This window comes from Anopheles stephensi, chromosome 2, assembly GCF_013141755.1.
Source record: "Anopheles stephensi strain Indian chromosome 2, UCI_ANSTEP_V1.0, whole genome shotgun sequence".
Classification (NCBI taxonomy): domain Eukaryota; kingdom Metazoa; phylum Arthropoda; class Insecta; order Diptera; family Culicidae; genus Anopheles; species Anopheles stephensi.
The window spans coordinates 68,587,396-68,604,274 of NC_050202.1; the positions used below are offsets into that span (position 1 = coordinate 68,587,396).

General features: G+C 45.9%; 5 protein-coding genes across 6 annotated transcripts; 2 read left to right on the forward strand and 3 right to left on the reverse strand.

Annotated features, from left to right (window-relative positions):
• Positions 1-323: 323 nt before the first annotated feature.
• On the forward strand, positions 324-1,523 carry LOC118504491 (splicing factor U2af 38 kDa subunit). Its single transcript, XM_036039010.1, has 2 exons — positions 324-498; positions 656-1,523. Exons 1-2 carry the CDS (start codon positions 455-457, stop codon positions 1,362-1,364), a joined length of 753 nt encoding a protein of 250 aa, XP_035894903.1. The 5' UTR covers positions 324-454; the 3' UTR covers positions 1,365-1,523.
• A 283-nt stretch (positions 1,524-1,806) lies between these two features.
• Positions 1,807-5,195, reverse strand: LOC118504489 (presenilin-2). 2 transcript variants are annotated; one of them, XM_036039009.1, is made up of 8 exons: positions 4,747-5,195; positions 4,326-4,591; positions 3,824-4,254; positions 3,646-3,744; positions 3,388-3,570; positions 2,957-3,151; positions 2,779-2,891; positions 1,807-2,690 (listed from the first exon to the last, which is right to left on the reverse strand). In XM_036039009.1, exons 1-8 carry the CDS (start codon positions 4,891-4,893, stop codon positions 2,535-2,537), a joined length of 1,590 nt encoding a protein of 529 aa, XP_035894902.1. In that variant the 5' UTR covers positions 4,894-5,195; the 3' UTR covers positions 1,807-2,534. The 2 variants fall into 2 exon arrangements, with proteins under 2 accessions (XP_035894902.1, XP_035894901.1); XM_036039008.1 differs by having other exon boundaries at positions 3,337-3,570; positions 4,747-5,193.
• A 468-nt stretch (positions 5,196-5,663) lies between these two features.
• On the reverse strand, positions 5,664-11,261 carry LOC118504496 (transcription initiation factor IIA subunit 1). The gene is made up of 8 exons (XM_036039019.1): positions 10,971-11,261; positions 9,782-10,444; positions 8,796-8,987; positions 8,665-8,682; positions 8,067-8,589; positions 7,562-7,921; positions 7,224-7,483; positions 5,664-7,141 (listed from the first exon to the last, which is right to left on the reverse strand). Exons 2-8 carry the CDS (start codon positions 9,803-9,805, stop codon positions 7,034-7,036), a joined length of 1,485 nt encoding a protein of 494 aa, XP_035894912.1. The 5' UTR covers positions 9,806-10,444; positions 10,971-11,261; the 3' UTR covers positions 5,664-7,033.
• A 337-nt stretch (positions 11,262-11,598) lies between these two features.
• Positions 11,599-15,205, forward strand: LOC118504494 (squamous cell carcinoma antigen recognized by T-cells 3). The gene is made up of 6 exons (XM_036039017.1): positions 11,599-11,759; positions 11,843-12,051; positions 12,121-12,462; positions 12,530-13,365; positions 13,439-14,651; positions 14,716-15,205. The coding sequence occupies exons 1-6, from the start codon at positions 11,724-11,726 to the stop codon at positions 14,843-14,845; spliced, it is 2,766 nt and encodes a 921-aa protein (XP_035894910.1). The 5' UTR covers positions 11,599-11,723; the 3' UTR covers positions 14,846-15,205.
• Positions 14,998-16,784, reverse strand: LOC118504497 (something about silencing protein 10). The gene has a single exon (XM_036039020.1). The coding sequence runs from the start codon at positions 16,681-16,683 to the stop codon at positions 15,217-15,219; it is 1,467 nt and encodes a 488-aa protein (XP_035894913.1). The 5' UTR covers positions 16,684-16,784; the 3' UTR covers positions 14,998-15,216.
• Between the last annotated feature and the right edge of the window lie 95 nt (positions 16,785-16,879).

Sequence of the window (16,879 nt, forward strand, 5' to 3'; positions counted from 1 at the left end):
ATTACATTGTAATACTAATTTCTGTAAGTATGTCACTTAAATAAGAATAAAACCGATCACCAACATGAAATTGTACATCATTAAGATTCTTATTTCGGTTTGAAAAGAATGATATTAACGGAATAGTCAAAGAGAAACGCACTTTTGTGGCTAATCGTCTCGTAATTTTTAATATTACTAACAATTTACCTGTTTTTTATCGAAAAACTTTTGAACAAATAAAATTAATTTTCATTCTGATGTGTTTTCGAGAACTGGTCGAATTTCTGGAAAATTGCTCGAAACATCGCCTCCCCCCATTTGACAGCGACGTAGCTGTCACATTCGCCATCTTTCAGTTTGGAAGAAAAAGACAACCTCGTATGCATCTTCTTCGCTTGGTTTGTTTGGTGCGCTTTTAAACGCTATTTCTACGGTAGAAAGTACTTTCGACGGCCAAAAGTAACGCGAAACGATGGCAGAATACTTGGCCTCTATTTTCGGTACCGAAAAAGACAAGTAAGTATCGTAGTTTTATTTAGTTTCGAGCCGAAGCATGCTCCCCGTACGGCGCTTGTCGGTGTTTGTTGTTTCTTTGCCGCCATTAGGGGCAGTGTGGTGTTGGTGAACGATATGCTGCGATAAACTACACGGACAATTTTGCTTTTTTGTGCAGGGTCAACTGCTCGTTCTACTTTAAAATCGGTGCCTGCCGACATGGGGACCGTTGCTCGCGCATCCACAACAAGCCGACCTTCTCGCAAACCTGCCTGCTGCAGAACTTGTACGTGAACCCGCAGAACTCGGCCAAATCGGCGGACGGTAGCCATCTGGTAGCGAACGTGTCGGACGAAGAAATGCAGGAGCATTATGACAATTTTTTCGAGGACGTGTTCGTCGAGTGTGAGGACAAGTACGGCGAAATCGAGGAGATGAACGTGTGCGACAATTTGGGTGATCATTTGGTGGGCAACGTGTACATAAAGTTTCGCCGCGAGGAGGACGCTGAGCGGGCGGCCAAGGATCTAAACAATCGCTGGTTCGGCGGAAGGCCGGTCTACTCGGAACTGTCGCCGGTTACCGATTTCCGCGAGGCGTGCTGTAGACAGTACGAGATGGGTGAATGTACGCGTTCCGGATTCTGTAACTTCATGCATCTCAAACCGATTTCTCGCGAGTTACGGCGCTATCTGTACTCCAGGCGTCGCGGACGCTCCCGGTCCCGGTCGCGGTCGCCTCGTCGTGGTGGTGGCGGTGGTGGGGGCGGCGGAGGTGGTGGTGGTGGTATTGGAGGTGGCCGTGATCGTTCCCGTGATCGTCGCCGATCTCGCAGCAGAGATCGAAAAAACGATCGTAACGACAATGGACGTAAAGGACGATACTGAATATTTGCAAACAGGAGTGAAGATAGAATGAGTTTTTTTCATTTTCTTCGTATTCTTAATTACCTTTTTGACCAGGATGAATAGAATGATTTGAAACGGTGTATGTTTGTATTCGTAATCAATAATCATAAAATACATTTACATCTGAAAAATGAAAAATCGATGGTTCTTCCTCAATCATTAAATCAAGACGAACGAAGGAAAGGAATGAAATGGGAAAGGATTCATTTGCAGTAGCATTCAATCGAGGACGAACATGGACCGGCAGTACAACAGAGTAGACGAATTATTGAACAATACACTAAATCAATACACTACCAAACGCAACTGACCAAACCTCCAAAATGGATGGTCAATTAAAAAAGTCTTCCAAAAGCCCTGCAGATACATGCAGAAAAATGTAATGTTGGCGAAACAAACACAAAGGACGAGGCAGCAGCGATAGGGTATTATTGTTTTTATGGTTTGTATATTATGTAAAGAAAAGAAATAGCATAACGATATTACATCCCGCGCTTTAAAATGGTACAAATTTCATCTATGCAGTCAAGTCGCTCCTGTGCAATTCCAAAAACTCCTGCCACTGAACTTGACTCGGTAAGTACACCTAGACTACCTGGACGACCTGGAGCGACGTTAGTACACCGAGTTCGAGCTTGAAAGAAATGCAAAACAGTTTATCCCCACTTGCACAGCGATTGAAAAAAGGGATTTACCGCTTCTGCCAGTGACACGGATCACACCGGAATTATGCCACACATATTCAGGATACAACAGGTGACAACATTTATCTATCATACGAACACTTACGTATGTACTGATGCACGGAATACACAATTGCACAATGATAAAATGTAAGCAACGCATAATAAGTCTGCTATTTCCAATTGTTTCAAACTTGTCGGCTCCTCAGGGCCGACTGTTTCTCGCCCTACACTGTGTCAGTTGTTGCCTCCGTTGTTAGTAGTGTGTCGGTAGCGTTCCTGTCTCTCGAAATACACATTAAAATACGCTGATGATATAAATAAACGAGCTAGAGATATGCTGGAAAACACAGCTTGTGGATGGAACACATTTCCATTTGGGTTCTTCATCCATCTAGCCGCGCCGGTCTCTGTGGAAATTGGTGGCCCTGCTGGCCAACGCTGCTGCTGCTGCTGCTGCAATTAACTAAATAAACACCTGTTCCAGCGTTAGTGCTTCCGTGAACGGTTTCACGATAACGCTGGTCACGAAGCAGAAGATAAGTCCGAAGAATATAGAGATCGGCAGGGCCGGCAGCGCTTTGCGAAAGATAGCCAGCAGTAGCAGCGTAAGACAAAGACCCTTTGGAGAGTAGAAAAGAAACACAAAACGTACGGAGCGTCAGCTTAAGAAAAAAAAACGATTAAAGGTGAAAACATGTACAACATACCACCAGGATTGCCACAAAGCATGCAATCGTCGTGTTCCAGTCTCCGTAGCTCGATGCCTTGCCCACCAGCACGGAATAGAAGATAAAGTCTCCTAGGCCGAGTTTAATGCCTCCTGCCGAAGGGTAAATTTAGTATGAAATCATCTCCTTTTAACGTTTCGAAATCAAGCATTCTTACGCTCTTCCGCCTGGTCGTAGATGGCGGCAGCACCCGGTTGCTGAACGGTTCCACCCCGATTTGCCTCTGCGGTGACCGTGCGATACTCGGGCCGGGACGGATTGTTGGCGATGTTCGCCTGCACTTCAATTTGCCGCCGTGTAACTCTTTGGTTAGCCGATGCAGCCCAATCCGGTGTGAAACCAGCTGTTTGATCTGAAAACGAACCGCACACCCGGATTGCTGTTAATGTATGTGTATCGCTTTATCAATTCATCACCGTTCTTTGAAACAGGTTGCTTGTTAGTAGGCGAATAGGAATAGCATTAGTTTGTTAGAATAGGAAAGGAAACAGCACAGCAAATGAAAGATAGCAAGCAGTAAATCGTAAAATCATATACCCCTGGGTAAATCATGCGTTCTATCATTGCGAATGGCAACCAGTGGCATACCTTCTACGGTTGCTCCGGTTTGCGGCGTGGACGGAACGGCGTGATTGTTCACTGCCCCATATCCACCTGCCGCCGGTCGACTTCCTCCACCACCACCCCCCGTGCCAATAGTCCGCTCGCCTGTCAAAGGCGCCGGCCCGTCCGGGTCCGTGTGTGTGCCGAGGTAGGAATACATGATAGTTGCTGTAAAGAGCGAAGAACACACATTGCAATCACCCATACGGTGGAAAGAAAGTCTACCAAAACATGAACTCTCACATGAATAGATAAGCGCAGGGAAAATCTGCTCGTTTCGCTCCTGTGCCGTTTCAACCAGGATACGCAAAGGTCCGTTAGGGGTAAGTACGGCAATCAGATCTGTAAATACGCAACAAACGTTCAATTATTTGGCAAACTGATGATAAACATTCGCAACACGCTAAACTGCAGTGCTTACCCCAAATTGATATCACAGCTAGAACTGCCCACGTTGTCCATTCTGGAAGATACTTGATAAACACCAGCGCCATCAGCGCGGCCACAAAAATTAAATAGCCCTGCTGCAATCGCAACGGGCCCTGCCAGTGGATCGAAATCATGCCCACCACGCCAAAGTTCCAAACGAGCAGTCCCGCCGTAAACCAATCCATCGGCACGTTGTACGCCCGCAAAATTTCAAACAGGTAAAGGCCACTAAACAGGAACAGCAGCAACAGGGACGACAGAATCAGCCAACCGTGGATGACCTTGTAGCAGCGGTGTTTGTACAGGACGATCAGCAGGATGGTCATGATTACGATCACCGTCATCAGGATCAGCGAGTTCGCCAGTGCGTTCCATATTTTGGTGCCCGTGTCATCGGTCAGCTCGTGGAAAGGTGTGTACACGCTGCAAAAGGGTGGAGGGACGCGTAAAGTGTACCACAAGCAAAACGGGTTCTCGCGCGGCACCGTACTTACAGATACACGTCCTTAATAGTATAAAAGTTGATGGAGCTAATCGTGGCCACAACGACCATCATGCACAGGGTTACCGGAACGAACAGTTTTATCACATGCTGCGCACCATACTTCAGTCCCTCTTCTTCGTTTAACGCGTGTTCCTGCTCCTGCTGTTGCTGTTGCCTTTGGCGGGCGGAGTTCCCCGTTGGACCACCAGCGGATGTACCAGCTCTTCCACGGCTGCTAGTATCGCGTATTGTCACCTGCGGGATGGAATCGGTAGTCTAGCAAACGGGGAAAGAAGGGGACAGTTGTATTATCTCGGCGGTGTTGGTGGTGTGCCTTGTGTCGAGTTGGGCTGTGTGTACCACTTCTTCACAGCATGACTCATGCACACCCTTTGGCACATAGGTAAACAATGTGCGATCGGAATGCTCACCCCATAGGACGGATGTGGAGAGCTGTTGGTGGCGTCTGTGGGCATTTTCTGCCAGCGGTTCCGTGCGCCGCGCCCGTCAGCTGCATCTTGTGCCGTTGCATTCAGCTGATGATGATGATGATGATCGATGTTGATATGACCGTCCATTGTGGGGTGGCGACGGAAGAAAATGTCCCTTGTTTGTTATGAACCCGCCAGCTTGTTCACATCCACACACCAGCCAAACGAATAGCAAAGCACGTCGTCTTGTGGCGGACGTGCGCTGTGAAACTACTTGTACAGTCCGCTGTGTAGTTGCTCACTTAAGTAACACTGGAGTGCGCTCATCTACGATTTAGCTACTGGAACCAGGGCAGCAAATGATCTTTTCGACATGATATAAACTGCGAAACAATCCGTGATTTTACAAGCTTTTCATTGGAGTACGAGAGGTAATGCTAACGCTGCGTGAATTGACAGCTAGCGGGACATTGACATTACTTTGACAGATTGTAGGGGAAATGGGGCATGGTTGAGGCCTTTTATTTTGTGTTGCTCGCTCGAATTAAAAATTAGTTATTAACTGAATTATTACTGGAGTGGAGTAGAAGCAACTTCATACGATGTTGATAACCGCAGTCGCAACTAAAATTTAACCCGAGAAAAACCTTTTAATAGGTTTCTATTAATTTAAAAAAAGGTCAGAGAATCTATTTTATGCTAATTCTTAAGTACTAAGATTACCTCGTTATTTTGCATTGCTTTAAAGTATACTAACAAGGTAATCGACGAAGGTTTGTATTGTCTATCAAACAAAAAAGGAGCAACAAACACACATTTCTTTCTCTTACAAAACTACGGCAATTCATCAAGGGCCGTATATGAAGTGAACACACTACGGTGCGCCATTTTTACAGCGTATTTATGCAGAACAAACATTTGGCTGAACTAGTTTTTGTCATTTTTATTTTGCACTACGTACCACTTGTCAACTTATTCCATTACAATAAAAACAAGCATTTCCACCACAAGTCTACAGATAGTCTTACGTACGCTAGGTTCACCTTGTTCTTAAACATAACTCTACACTTCTATCGGACAAATTTTGCACCACGTGCCGGAAACGCAAAAGAATAGAAACGAAAGGGCAGGTCGATAAGATATAACTCTACAAAAGGTGTGCAAACGGGTATTGAACAGGCGAAAACATCGAGAGGGAAGCAAGGTTTAAAAACATATCGATAACAAAATGAAAACTACCCTGAATTGTTCTTTGATTGATGCAGTACCAGCACGCGTTAAAATTAGTTTGTTTTCTACGTTGTTGTTCCATAATAATTTCGACGATCTGCCTGTTTCGCCTTTTGTATTATTACATGATTCTTATGGATAAGGTGAGTGTTGTTTTACGGTTCAAGTTTAAAGTCTCACAAAATAGGATACGGAGTTCGCAGAGAACAAATCAGCGTAAACAAAAACAAAATTTAGGTTTAGTGTTGTTGCTCGAAATGCTCTTCTAGCGAGCGATGTTTTTTTATTTTATTTATTTAGATAATATACAACCACATCGATTCCAATGGGCTTCACCGTTTGTTCAGCCGGCTTTCACCTAGGTTCAGTTCAGACGACTTGAACAAAATTTACCGACAAAGAGAACGTAATTATCGAACAGCGATTTTGGTACTTGTGTGGTGTTACCGCTTCGGCACGGTTGCAACAAATGTAGTTTTCAACGTCAAAGCTTGGTCAATTAAATGCGAGAAGATTTTAAAAGAAAAAGTCTAGAAGAACTTGCTTTGCACCGTCCTTTGAGCCGATGTCCGTTTCCAAACGAGTGACTGATCAAACTTAGTACAGAAGGTACTGGAAACAAGTTTGAAGAAGATGTGGTTGAGTGTCGTGTGATGAAATCATCGTCGCAGTTTTCGTCAGAATTTACCCCCATTTTGGTTTATTAGCGTAGACAGATATGAAGGATATCCGAATCAGTGGAAATTCGGGTTTCAAAAGCATTTACTGATTTCATCCTTTCGTCTCTTTTAACCCCCCACATCGAGCACAATTTACTTGGTAATTAGTCTAAAAACTCGTTGATAATTCTACAATTCTGGTGCTGGATTATGCAACGACATTTCCAGCATCGCCATGACAACGCCGTTTCTTCCCATCATTGTCGTTTTCTTTTTCTATCTACCATCATCAACACTCCCTACACTTCTCGAAGGATTACCGGATAGATCCAACTGCTAGGCACAATTTCGCCCCTTTTCCCTTAATTTTATTTTTGTTTTGTTTAGTATGCGTGCGCTTACCATTCTGCATCACCGTTCGATTTTTGAAACACATAATCTTTGCCGCCTATATGCATGATGCCGTCCTTTAGATAAAACTTCCACTTGTTACGCGATCGCGTGATCTAAAATGTGAGAAACAGGCAAAATTACGATGCTATGCGCGTGCAAGTACCGGGCAAGTACAGAACAGGGACCTTCACTTACCTTATCGTACTGACAAACGACGACATTATCCGTATCGAACAGGTCGGACGCATCTTCGTCTGTTACATCGTCTTCGCTATTAAGCGGTTCCTCCTCGGCACCACCTTCTGCTTCCAAATCATCCTCTTCCTCCTTATCCAAGTCTTCGTCGTCGTCGTCGACAATGTTGTCGTCACTGATGTCACTTCCTTCTTCGTCGGAGGTGTCTACGGCACCGTCCAACTGAAGGCTGCTGCAGATATGGAACGAAGCGGCCCCAGCTGGGAAAACAAGGTACAACAGAGATATTAACCAAATTGTTTTGTGTTTTTTAAGCACAACTAATATAAAATACTTACCTTCTTCTTTCTCTACCCCATCCAGCCCTCGCAGCTTACGGAGCGCTTTCAAAGGTCGACGGCGCGACGTTCTAGCAATCGCTGTTGACTTTGACCGCGATCCATTAATGCCACCACTGCTACTACTACTACTGCTTGAAGCGGTCGGTTTGGTATCATCCTTCGAGGTGGCAGATTTTGTACCAGCTGCTACAAGTGCAGTTATCAGCTGCCGATCGAGCCGATACCGATCCAGGTGTTCCCTGGGCGGTAGTTCCACAAGTTGGTAGTTTATGGCAGCAACGTCCACCTCTGCTTCTCCGTCCATCAATACATCGTCGTCACAGGCTCCGTCCAGTTGCTTCTGTATCGGTACTGTATCTAAAAGTATAAGGAACGGAAATTAATCAATTCGTAAGGCCCGGGCGATTTGTCTGTCTGTAAACAGAACTGTTCTCCCTTCACCTTATCGTATTTAATAAGCATTCGCGCTCAACTGAGCACTCTCACAAGCAAATAAACTTACTTAGATTAAGATTCTGCAAATAATTATTCACATGCTGCTGCAACACGTTCGATGCAATGTGCGGTGGGAGTGGCATGATGGAGGAAATTATCGGACTGGTCAGCACTTGATGCAGTTGATTTTCTTGCAGCGCCGAAGCAGGCACCTGAATCGTGAGCACTCTCGGCTGGCTATTGGGCACGTTCGGCTGTGCTGGTAGCGTTATCTGGATAGCGACCTGCTTGTCCGGATCGAGAGCAGAAACGACGGCAGCCGGCGAAGCGTTTTGCTGTTGCTGCTGCTGCTGCGGTGTCGAGGATGTCGTACTGTTGGAAACGGTGGTCGTACTGCCCGCGCTGTTTTGATTCGCAGCACCCGTTGGCTGTGCATTTCCGGTAGGAACTAAGGATGGTACGTTCGCATTTTTCAGCTCCGGATTGGCCTTTGTGTTGTTGTTTGGCTTTCCATTCTCCTGCTGATTATTGGATGCGGCAGCAGCGGAAGCGGCTGCGCTGGCGGCTTTGGATTTCTTCGTACCATTTGTCTAAAAATAATTATGCAAAAATTAATTTAGTAAGAGCAACTAAAATAAAATTATCGTTTTGTTGCTTATGCATACCTTCGCGTGTGATGCAGACTGATGTGCGTTTTGGAATGAGCAGCGGTGCAGATAATTTAAAAAAAAGAGAATAAAATGTATACATTATTCACAGGTCGTTCCGTAGCAAAACACTTGTTCAGGAGCTTCACCTTGTTCGATACCGTAGAAGCGTTCTGTTGATCCTGTGATTCGGGGGTGGATTCGATAGCTTTGCAGGCCAACAGTTTGGTAGTCCATACTTGCTTCATCTCTTGCAGCACCTGTTCATCCACACCCTCATCGAGAAAGGCATCACGCACACCGGCAATGACATCGTCAATGACGGTGGTGTATACTTTGAGCTGTAAGTAAACGTACAGACACAGATAAACATATTTAGTTAAATAAACAATATTTTCATTTAATTAGATTTTAAATTAGTTTTTAAAAGAAATGCCGATGGGAAAAGTTTCCCCCACTAATGCAACGGTGTTGTTCCTCTGTATGATATGTATGTTTGCGTTTGTTAAACTTTTTATCGGCAAATGGCATCGGGGAATCCCACACAATTCGTCAGTGTGTCAACCGGTATGCAACATTTTAACACGAAACTTGATAAAAAAGATAGTGAAAACAGTTTACCACTTTTTCATTACTCATCAGGGTTACAATTTAACACAAGTTGTAGTTTAATGCCCACAAATCACTCATGAACTTGGGTAAATATACTTCTATTAGAAACACGTATAGCACACAAAGTGCCTCTGTGTATACATTATCGTATTTGAGAGAGTATAATTTGAATTCTTTTATATATTACTTGTATAGTTAATAAAAACTGCACTACCATATGTTTCCATACTCGCAGTCCTGCCGCATGTTGCTATTAGCAACCTGCTGTGAAACTCTCTTTTCTCTCATTTTTTTTTTTCATCTTGCTCAGTCGATTTTCTCCTGGCAATCTTTGCTTGGCACCATATGGAACAACGGAGCATTGTCTCGACATCAACTTGTTATCATCTTATCATCCGCAATGTATACATTAGCACTTGTAAAGCATAAAACAATGTATCGAATTCTGTGTCATCTCATTATCGGTGCATGAAACCAGCACACAGTTTGTTGCTCCTACAAATACAATTTAAATTTAACTTACCACCGACGTTTGGCTGAGAGACATCCTGGATGTTTTCGTTTACCAACAGCAACTTCTGCAACAGAGAATCCTACTGCCCGGACACACGCACACCCTTATCACTCTCTCAAATGATGCACAATCTTTAAGATATCTTTTGGTATGAGAACTGCCGCCGAGAGATTCGCCGTTACCGATGGCCAAGCGCGACCTAACCGCAGCACAGGAAGAAGTCGATGGCAGTCAGCGAAAACGGTGCGCGGAAGGAACCACACACCGCAGATGGTTGATGTAGGAGTATGCCGTTTGTTGTTGTAAGAAGCCGTGATAACAACACACAAAGCATACGATGTTTGCCGTGAGCTTTCTGGCAGGGCTATATGCTGATGCAGTGCGCTGTGTGAGCAGACACGAGACACCGATATAAAAGTGAGACGGTGGTATTGCCGAAATTCCTCACAAGCAACCGTTCTTGGCACCGGTCATTTCACACACGAACACACTTTTTCTTCGCTTGAATCACCTTGTTACAAATAAGAACACACAACAATCACGCACGCGAGGGAGTGAAGAGATGAGCGGATGGATTCGCCGTTCAGTTTTAATTCACCGTGCTCTGGTGGTGCTCTCCACACTGTACGATCAAAGCCGTGTCGTCTGGAGTTCACCGCATAGCTGTTGCACCTTTTGCAAGGAAAGGAAAAATAAAAACAGAAAAATTAACAACTGTCATCTGATCGACGGAATGTGTGCGCGGTAGCGGGGGAATCATTCTTATAACAGGGAGCGGGACGAAAAAAAAGAACCAAAAACGGAGCGCTGGTGCATGTTGATGACACGGCACCAATATACCGCGCACTAGATGCTGGCGAAACAGGAAGAACCGAACCAATGAAACACAGTAGATCACGGGACCGACGCAACAGACTTTCAAAGCTGCACCTCGATGTTCTTGAGGTTTCTCTACGTAGTAAATACGATTACCAAGAGCAACTAAAGCTTCTTCTTTCCTTACTACTGTTTTGCTTCGTTGGCTTCGCTGGTGCTACTGCCGTACCAGACATCTACGATACTTCAGTGCGGAACCAACTGAGACCAGGAAAAGGTTTAAAGGCGATTCTTGTGAATCGATGCTTCTGGTTGGAGACACAACTAAATGCGCTTAAATGATATTGCTTCTGTAGGTACTGGGAGACCGCTACACACATACGTTTGGGTTTCCTTGTGACGTTTCCGCGATGCCGCCCCACAGACAAGAGAGCTATGATTTTCGTTGCGAAGCGCGTTTTCCGGAATTCTTCATTGCTGCGGACCCGGGAAACTTTCAGCAGCACAAACGGTACACGGAAGCGCTTAGGAACTTTTCAGCGCTCTGCAGCAGTAATGCACGACCGAACTCTATGCGTATTTTCTGAATTTTCAGTTTCAGACGAAATACGCGACCTCACGCACTATCTCGGGAACAAGAAATGGTGCAAAAATCCGGTTAACCGGGGTGTCAGCTTCATCTCCCGGACGTTAGAACAGCACGAACGATACGAATCGGCTTTTTGTGGTCCGAACGCCTGATTATGACGTGATTAAACGGATGTGGATAAATGGATGAAATTATTCAACAATAAAAAGATATTCTTTTGCCTATAACGATGCCACAAGGAATCAAATCATCAAATAAAATAGCTGAAAATGGAATTAAATTATATCCTGAAGAGAGCGATGCTCGTTATGCCTTGTGAATTGAAAAAGAAAATGCTAAAAAGAGAAGACAGTTCTTTCCATCAACACGATACGTGTACACGCTGCACAATATACGCCTGCTTGACAATAAACACAAATTAACATGCCAAATGTCAAATGTTGTTGTGGGTCATTTTGTAAGGTTAAAAAAACGCAAGCAAACTAATAAAAGTTCGTACATTGCCGCTGTGTTTGGTGTAAAACTGCACACAATTAAGTTCCAACCATGTCGGACGTTGAATTTATAGACGAAACAAGACAGGTAATTGTGCATTGCATGGATTTCATCGTCGTTTCGCTTCGAAACCGCATTGACCCGGTTCCGTTTGTCTTCCGTCGACACAGGACGCGCTGGATGAAAGTGCCGAAAAGACAGACTCGGAAGATGACGACTCATCGGAAGGCACCAATACGGAGGACGAAGACACCGATGACGATGATAACGATGAATCGATCGAATCGAAGCACATTAAAGAGTACATCGAGATTCTTACCAAAATTGCTGGCGACAAGTACAACTACGACAACTATGCAGAGCTGCTGGAAGTTGCACAGTATGTGTATGCGTGTTCTGCCAGCTAACCAGTTTTGACTAACAAAGTTTTCTTTTCCTTCCCTTTCAGCCAAATGAATGATCTGGAAAAGATTCGCCAGAGTGCCGAAATATTTGCCGCCATGTACCCACTGTCACCTGAGATTTGGTTACGGTGGCTAAAGATTGAATCTTCCCTTGCGACAACGGACGAGCAGGTGGAAAAGGTCGAGAAGCTTTTCCAACGCGCACTCAACGATTATTATTCTGCGGAAGTAGCGCTGGAGTTTGCCGAGCTGGCAATGAAGACAAGCAGCAAGGAGATTGCGGATCGAATCTGGAATACGTTAATTCCTACCTACGGGTTGCACACGGTAAAGGGAAGATCCATTTTCGAGGCTTACCGTGAAGACACGTTAACAAAGAATGGAGAGTAAGTCTTACATAGGTTATTGCTTGGCAGAAGAAGATTTGCATGCAATTTAATGATCTTTTTTCAGTTCTCCCGCAAGCTTCAATCGGTTGGCACGGATTTACGAGCAAGAGTTGAAGATACCGCTGCGTAACATGGAAGATTCGTACATCGAGTACAAGCTGCTGTGCGAGAAGTACAAGGAGGTAATCACGGATTTGGATGCGGAAAAATTTGAACGACGGTACAAGCAAGCGAAAGAAGCGCTGCAAAAAATGCTTCCACACGAGACGGCCCTGTCTGCGCTTGAAGCACACTGTCACCAGGAGCGGGCCGATCTGTACCGAAAATACATTGCCGATTGTCAATCGGTGTTGGACGACGATGAGGTGCAAATTCTGTACGAGCGTATGGTCACCGAATGCTGCCTGGATGGGACGGTTTGGCATGATTACGTACGATACCTTCATCGATGCCCGCCCGATCCGGAAGAAAATCCGACCTCCCCGGTCTTTCGGCAGACGGAAATTGATCTTGTAAATCGAGCGTTGCGCAATTGCACGTGGAGTGCGGAGCTGTACGTGGAGAAGATGCGCATAGTGGAGCGGCAGGCGAAACCCACTTCCAAAATGACCATTCTGAAGATTATGGAGGATGTGGCGTCGGCCGGACTTCAAACGCCCGAAGCATCGGTGAAGGTATGGCTTGAATATTTGACGTACTTGCGTCGCGTGACTGACTTTACCAGCGAAAAGGAGCGGGACATACTGCGTGCAAACTTTGATCTGGCGTGGAACCAGCTGGGCAGGGCATGGGGACTGTTGGCCGATTCGCAGTGTAAGATTCTGCAATTTTGGGGCCGGCTCGAATATGAAGCGCTAGGCGAACCGAGCAAGGGACGCGATCTGTGGTACAGCGTGATGGGTAAGGAATGAGCATATAGCGCATTCGTTGCGTACAACATAATAAAATGCTTTTCTCTTTTAATGTATTGCAGATAGTGCCGATAATTCAACCCGCGTTGGACTGTGGATTGAATTTATCGAGTTGGAAGCAAAACGCGGCCCAGATGCGGTGCGAAAGCTGTACAAAAAAGCTATCACCTGCGCTGGATTGGATGATCCAGAAACGTTGGCTGCCGCTTGGTTGCGCTTCGAGAGGTGTAACGGTACGCTGGACCAGTTGATAAGCTGCCAGGAGCTATGCAATGCCACCATCGAGAAGTACTACAGCACACTGTCCAAGAACGGACCATCCAACCGGGCGGCCAAAGGAAAGCGACCGGAAACTGGGGGAACAAGCACCAATAAGGAAACGAAACCAACACCCACAGCAAAGCGACATGCATCCTCGCTGGACGAAACGGCTTCGGATGATGCGTCGGGAAAGAAGAAAATTAAACGAACCCATGAAACGGGATCGGTGGCTGCTGGCGAACAACAGCAAGAGTTTAAAACACCAGCCATTCCAGCACTGGCGAACAGTTCGAAAACTAGTGACAACAAGCCTGAAGCAGCAGCAGCAGCAAAACAATCCAACGTACCGGACGACGATGGTGCGACCGAGTACATTGCCAAAGGTGACCAAAGCCGGCAGGTGTTTGTCAGCAACCTTAGCTTCGAAGTGACGGAAGCCGATATAAGAGAAATCTTTCCCGAGCTAACGATCGAATCGATCGAGCTGGTTGCTTCCAGTTCGGGCAAAAGCCGCGGTTTCGGGTACATGCAGCTTGCCCGCGCCGATCAAGTACCGCAAGCGCTCAGCTACGATCGGCGCCCGCTGAACGGGCGGCCAGTATTTATTTCGAATGTGGCACGCGACAAGGCAAGCCGGCAGCATCAGTTCAAGTATTCGTCGGCGTTCGAACCGAACAAACTGTTTATAAAAGGACTACCGTTCAATTTGGGCCGCAATGAGCTGGAGAAACTGTTTGCACCGTTCGGCCGCATAAAGGACATACGCATCGTTTGCTACCGCAGTGGCAAATCGAAGGGACTGGCGTACCTCGAGTACGAAACAGATACGGCCGCCAAGAATGCCGTGCTGAAGATGGATCAGCATGTGATCGATGGGTTTACGATTACGGTTGCCATTTCGTCGCCGCCACCGAAGAAGAATCCAACCGCAACGGAACCTAACCTGGCCGGGGGAGATAGCGGCGAGAGGGCCAGCTTCAGTCTCGGTTCCGGCAAGAAGCAACTGATCAAAGGGTAAGAAAGTTTTTTTTTTCACGCAAGAAGATGTCAAAATGTGTTCGTTTCTGTCCGTTTTTAGGGACGTGAAGCAAAAGTTATCGGCCATGATTCCGACCGCCGTCATGAAGAAGAGCGCAGCTACCGTATCGTCCAGCTCCGACGAGAAGCCTAAATCGAATGACGATTTTCGGAAACTCTTGTTAAAGTAACAGCTCAGCCTCTCACTGTCCCGATTTGGACTGTTTGGATTGTTTGGTTTGTGTCAGTACCGCCTCACGGTACTTTCTTTCAATCTCACTCCAAGCTTCAATCTTTTTTCTACTTCGTATGAAATACTTATGCTGATTTCTGATGCTGCTGATACATGTTCCACAACTTTTCCTTTCCATTGTCCTTCCGATTCTTTCTATTATAGTTGTCTTGAGTAACAATCCACATAACAGCTGCTTTTCCATACATGTTTTTTTCTCGTAATGGTAGATTTTCTATTTTCATCGCCGTAAAACGCGTGTCGCTGATGAGGCACGCCACGTGAATTTTGAAAATAAAGTTGCTTGTAAACACCAACACCGGACACAATCTACTTAAGCTTAATTCCTCTCTTAACGTACGGTTTGATGTTGGATTCGCCCGTGTATCGTTTCGTTTCGGTGCGTACCGTCCGTATGGCACCCTTGCGGCGGATCATAGCCTTGCGGAACTTCAGCTTGTTCTTCACGCGGATGTTTCGCTGATCCTTGCGCTTGCGTGTCGATAGGCCCCTGTTCTTGGCCATCTGATAGGTGATCTTGCGCTTCTCATCGCCATCCACCTCTTCCATGTCTTCCTGCTGTGCCGCATCCTCCTCCTCCACCTCATCCTCTCCCTCGGAATGATCCATCTTCAAACGCTTCGCAGAATATTGTTCATCGTCGCTTTCTCTCTGTTCATCTCTCTCCTCCTCACCATCCTGTTCATCGTCCGCTTGTGAGTCCATCTGGTCTAGCTCATCAAGCACGCGTAAACGGCGCCCCTGTTTAGTTTTCGGCTGTTCGCGATCAAATTCATCGTGGAAGGTTATTTGCATACCTTCTGCCTGTGCTTCCAGCAAAGCCTCTACCTGAGCTTTACCGGTTTGCTCGTACTTTTGCTCCATCTCCTGCACTAATCGCTTCAGCTGTAGCAAACGTTTCACCAACGGATGATTACGAACGTCTACTCGCTGTGACTTTAACAGCACATAGAAGCTTATGTTGCTACAGTAAAGCATGTGAAGCTCGTATCGTTTTACCAGCAATTGCCCGAGAGGATGCGACAGTTGCTTGTGTCGTCGGAGCAGCTCCAGAACCGGTTCCAGTACGTTTGCACATTCGGCCAGCTTTGCTGAACACTCCTTCACCAATCCCTCAAACTCGGGTGACTCTTTGCGAAACAGTTCCAACCGCTCGCTGTCGGTCAGATCCGACAAATCTCCTTTTATCACGATCTCTTCCTTGCTGCTGAAAGAGGCCTTTTTGTCCTTCGGTTTCTTCCTTTCCGGCTTTCCCGCTTCACGTTCCAATTCATCCGCTGCTTGCTCCTCATCGCCCGACCATAAATCGTCCAGCGCAAAGTCTTCGTCGGTCATACCCTTAATAAGCCGCTTTTGCATTTCCATTGCCTCCTCTTCCTCCAACCGGGCCAATTCCTCTTCCTGTGCCGTAAGCGTATCGTAGTCCCGGTCTTTGTAACCGGTACCATAGTATGCGCCAGATTTTGAACCCCAGGCATAGCGATCGGGTAGATCGTCCTCTTCGTTCTTATCGTCGATATCGCTATCGTGTTCAAACTTTCGGATCTCATCAAAATCTGGCTCCTCCTCCTCCTCATCATCATCTTCCTCGTAATCTCCCTCGTCGTCGAATCCGAGCACCGCTTGCCGTTGCATTTCGTCGTCCTCATCGTAATTGTTCCGACGCCGTTGGCGTACATTTTTCAGCAGCTCTTTCTCCCCTTCACTGTATTCATCTTCCGACGCTGATGGTTCATAGTCGCTCCCGACGTCGCCGAATTTGATTTTGTCTGGCATTTTGCACCAGATAATTGCTTACACTTATATATTTACTATTTAACAAAAGCACACAGTATTCCGTGAACAAGCACGTGCGAACAAGCACTGTCAAAGTGGTTGTTTGTTTTGGTTGCAGAATGTCAATGCTGTTTCAAAAGAAGGGGCTCATAGTTTATATTTTTTATGGTGAAAATATAAAATAGATTAAAAACAA